The sequence below is a fragment of the Ipomoea nil genome, unplaced genomic scaffold (genome assembly GCF_001879475.1).
Source record: "Ipomoea nil cultivar Tokyo-kokei standard unplaced genomic scaffold, Asagao_1.1 scaffold0276, whole genome shotgun sequence".
NCBI classification, from domain to species: Eukaryota; Viridiplantae; Streptophyta; class Magnoliopsida; order Solanales; family Convolvulaceae; genus Ipomoea; species Ipomoea nil.
The window spans coordinates 245,671-250,351 of NW_017616704.1; the positions used below are offsets into that span (position 1 = coordinate 245,671).

Sequence of the window (4,681 nt, forward strand, 5' to 3'; positions counted from 1 at the left end):
AAGGTGGAGCTAGAATTTAGAAAGTGTAAGGAAAGAAATGAGGGTATTCTTACTAGGTTAACTTACAATACTAACACAAGGTGAAAGTTCAAGAATACCCTTACTAACATGAAAAGGTGTAAGGAAACAAGGGAACTCCTTACAAAGCTCATGGTACAACTTTGACTTTGGGGTTGACTAGTCAATTACTAGTCCCTGACTATTGAATTTCAGGAATTTAAGTAATTAGATTACAAATTGAAATAGGATTAATTACTTAATTAATCCCTTAATCGAATTTGGATTTTGGGTTGTCACATTCTCCCCCCTTTCAAAGAAGCTTCGTCCCCGAAACTTGGGTACGACGAATTAGAACAACGGTAAAAAGAAACAACAATGTGACAAGAGTGTCAAGAACAATCTCTCTTGGTCAAAATCCAAAAGATTCCACAAGGTTTCAAGGCAGGAAAGAGTTCAAAACAAGGATCGGCAAGAATTAATCAAACGGATATATTGAGCATAACGAACTCTAGTCTCAACACAAACACCAACTTCTAGCCACAAATAACAACTAGACAACCAACTCAAAACACCAACTACAAAACTAACTAAACAACAAAACAACAAGCAAGAACAAGCATACAAAGCAAGCATCAAACGACTCACAAACGGTAACACAAGGTACCTGACGAGAACAACTCCGGATAGCGCTCCCTCATGGTTGATTCCAACTCCCACGTAGCTTCTTCAATCCCATGATGTGACCACCAAACCTTCACCATCTTCGCCGACTTCCTTCGCGTATCCCGGGTCTTAAAATCCAAGATTTTGAGCGGCCTTTCTTCATAAGATATATCATCGTCCAAAGGAATCACTTCTGGTGGAAGAACATGTGCCGGGTCGTGGATGTACTTCTTAAGCTGAGATACGTGGAAGACATTGTGGACTCGCTCTAACTCCATGGGTAGAGCAAACCGATAAGCTAGGATCCCAACCCTCTCAAGTATCTCATAAGGTCCTATGAAACGGGGGCTTAGCTTGCCCTTCCATCCAAACCTCATCACTCCCCAGGTGGACGATACCCTTAGCCAGACTTTATCCCCCACAGCAATCTCTACTTGTCTTCTTGCTCGGTCGGCATAGGACTTTTGACGATCATGTGCCGCTTTCATCCTACTTCGAAATTTTAAAACTTTTGAAACTTATATAATAAAGGTAAATTCTCATTAAATCCCAAAACATAATATGGCAGAGTACGGGGTGCTATGCCACACCTGAGCTAGAGAGCTCAGGTGCACAGGCTAACTAACTTCTATCCTCAATAATGTAAATACCTAAGCATGGCACGCAGGCCGAAAGGGAAACTATCTACTCTACGCTCCAAATCTCTAGCGCGCTCCAGTGTCTACTCCTCTGTGCCTGAAAGCCAAATATATCTGTTCAGCGAGAGATGCTGGTAACCCACTCCAACGCGTTGAAATACATTATAGATAGATATATATAGATATATGAAAACCATTTTGAAGCAGGAAGATATATACTTAAGAGACACTAGTTTTAAAACCAAGAATAGACTCGACAGATAGGGATAAGCACATTCAACAGTTATAATCAAGCACATAAAGATACTAGCATATATCCTATGGTCACAGATTCACTTCATCTTATTCATATCATCATCCCAATTCGTATCTCATCACACACAAGCACACTTTGGTGACACCACAGGACCAATCGCATGCCAATACATGAGGGTCAGCGCATATAGCTCTGACACGGCCCCGCTGCACCCTGCCTCGTATCGCAATACGAAGGGGTCGATCGCAACCGACCGATGAACCGCAGCTCATCATAATGTTTGATCGCAACCAAACAGTGGACCGCAGCCCAAGAGTAGTCATCTGACCGCAGCCAGGAATATGAACCGCAGCTCATGTAAAACGTTTGATCGCAACCAAACGGTGGACCGCAGCCCGAGAGTGTAATTCTGACCGCAGCCAGCTTCTGAACCGCAGCTCAGAAATAACCAATTAGATCGCAACCAAATTGGGGTATCATGCACACGTAACACATAGCAAGCACATGCAACCCACATTAACACATTGGGAAGGGGGAGAAATCGTATAACGAAACCTATGCGTGGTCATCCACATACTAGGAATAACCCTAAGGGGTTTATGCTTCTTTCACCTAGGCCAACGGGATACCAATTCCACTAGCATGCAACATATATATATATATATATATATATATATATATATATATATATATATATATATATATATATATATATATATATATATATATAAGACTCCTTTATCCTACGAATGGTACCCGAAACATCAAACTAGACTTTTGGCACGATAGACGGAATCCGTTGGGAGGCCACGGGGGTCGGGGGAACATCAAACGGGGAAGCCGGGATCCCGAGGTGAGATAATTTCCAGCGGGTAGCCGGTGGGTTAAGGGTCACCCGCCGGTTAAGGGTCACCCGCCGGCGACAAATATCCGGGCAGCGGGTGCCCGGTGGGCAGTCGCGTGCCCGCCGGCTGCCCGTTGCCGGCGGCGTTATTTCCGGCCGCGGGTAGGTGGCAGGTCCCCTACCCCCACCTACCCCCCACTGACTCTTTTTCACAATACGCGCCCCGGGATCCTTTTGTGGAACCCGAAACCATGCTTTGACACCTTTAAACGCAATTGATGACAACACGAAGACAATTAACGGATCAAAAGCAAGAATCATACGGCACATATCTTATCATAATTTCTAAACCAAAACAACACCCGAGCATGCGAATTCCCACCCAATACAACAAGAATAACACCATACGAATTTCACGATACATCCTAGGGCTCTAATCATATTTAAATTAACAAGAACATAACTCATCTCTTAATATCAAGAAACATCAAGATTCATCAAGAACATCACACAATCATCAAGAATCCCTCAACATCATCAAGTTTATCAAGATCACACATAAAATCATAACACCAATTATCAAGATCACATCATCAATATCATAAACGATTCATCAAGACACAGGAATATAGAGGGAGGCCTAAGAGGGAGATCATAGCTAAGAAAATAGGTTTTGTTGAGACATGGGTTACCTCTTAGCCTTAATTAATTTCCTTGTCTATGCAGGGTCTTTCTTTAAGATTCCTTCTTTCTCGCAATACGAAGGGGTCGATCGCAACTGACCGATGAACCGCAGCTCATCATAATGTTTGATCGCAACCAAACAGTGGACCGCAGCCCAAGAGTAGTCATCTGACCGCAGCTAGGAATATGAACCGCAGCTCATGTAAAACGTTTGATCGCAACCAAACGATGGACCGCAGCCCGAGAGTGTAATTTTGACCGCAGCCAGCTTCTGAACCGCAGCTCAGAAATAACCAATTTGATCGCAACCAAATTGGGGTATCATGCACACGTAATACATAGCAAGCACATGCAACCCACATTAACACATTGGGAAGGGGGAGAAATCGTATAACGAAACCTATGCGTGGTCATCCACATACTAGGAATAACCCTAAGGGGTTTATGCTTCTTTCACCTAGGCCAACGGGATACCAATTCCACTAGCATGCAACATATATATATATATATATATATATATATATATATATATATATATATATAAAAGACTCCTTTATCCTACGAATGGTACCCGAAACATCAAACTAGACTTTTGGCACGATAGACGGAATCCGTTGGGAGGCCACGGGGGTCGGGGGAACATCAAACGGGGAAGCCGGGATCCCAAGGTGGGATAATTTCCAGCGGGTAGCCGGTGGGTTAAGGGTCACCCGCCGGCGACAAATATCTGGGCAGAGGGTGCCCGGCGGGCAGTCGCCTGCCCGCCGGCTGCCCGCTGCCGGCGGCGTTATTTCCGGCCGCGGGTAGGTGGCGGGTCCCCTACCCCCACCTACCCCCCACTGACTCTTTTTCACAATACGCGCCCCGGGATCCTTTTGTGGAACCCGAAACCATGCTTTGACACCTCTAAACGCAATTTATGACAACACGAAGACAATTAACGGATCAAAAGCAAGAATCATACGGCACATATCCTATCATAATTTCTAAACCAAAACAACACCCGAGCATGCGAATTCCCACCCAATACAACAAGAATAACACCATACGAATTTCACGGTACATCCTAGGGCTCTAAGCATATTTAAATTAACAAGAACATAACTCATCTTTTAATATCAAGAAACATCAAGATTCATCAAGAACATCACACAATCATCAAGAATCCCTCAACATCATCAAGTTTATCAAGATCACACATAAAATCATAACACCAATTATCAAGATCACATCATCAATATCATAAACGATTCATCAAGACACAGGAATATAGAGGGAGGCCTAAGAGGGAGATCATAGCTAAGAAAATAGGTTTTGTTGAGATATGGGTTACCTCTTAGCCTTAATTAATTTCCTTGGCTATGAAGGGTCTTTCTTTAAGATTCCTTCTTTCTTGATTCCTCCTAGGGGGATTCTTGGAACTCCTTGTGTGGTGAGGGATTATTGTGGTGTGGGTTCTAGGTGCCTCCTATGCCCCCTATTTATATACCTAAGAATCCCTAATTAGGGTTAGTTCTATTCCTTCTAGAACTAGGGGATTGGGTTTAGGGATAAGGGTCCATGGTCCATAGTGGACCATATTAATTAATTTAAAGA

General features: G+C 43.4%; 1 protein-coding gene across 1 annotated transcript; it reads right to left on the reverse strand.

The window, feature by feature from the left end:
* Positions 1–641: 641 nt before the first annotated feature.
* LOC109155023 lies at positions 642–1,151 on the reverse strand. Its single transcript, XM_019302755.1, has one exon. It carries the CDS (start codon positions 1,149–1,151, stop codon positions 642–644), a length of 510 nt encoding a protein of 169 aa, XP_019158300.1.
* Between the last annotated feature and the right edge of the window lie 3,530 nt (positions 1,152–4,681).

Coding starts and splice junctions, on each gene's coding strand:
- LOC109155023 (XM_019302755.1), bottom strand. CDS start 1,151: ATGAAAGCGGCACATGATCGTCAAAAGTCCTATGCCGACCGAGCAAGA.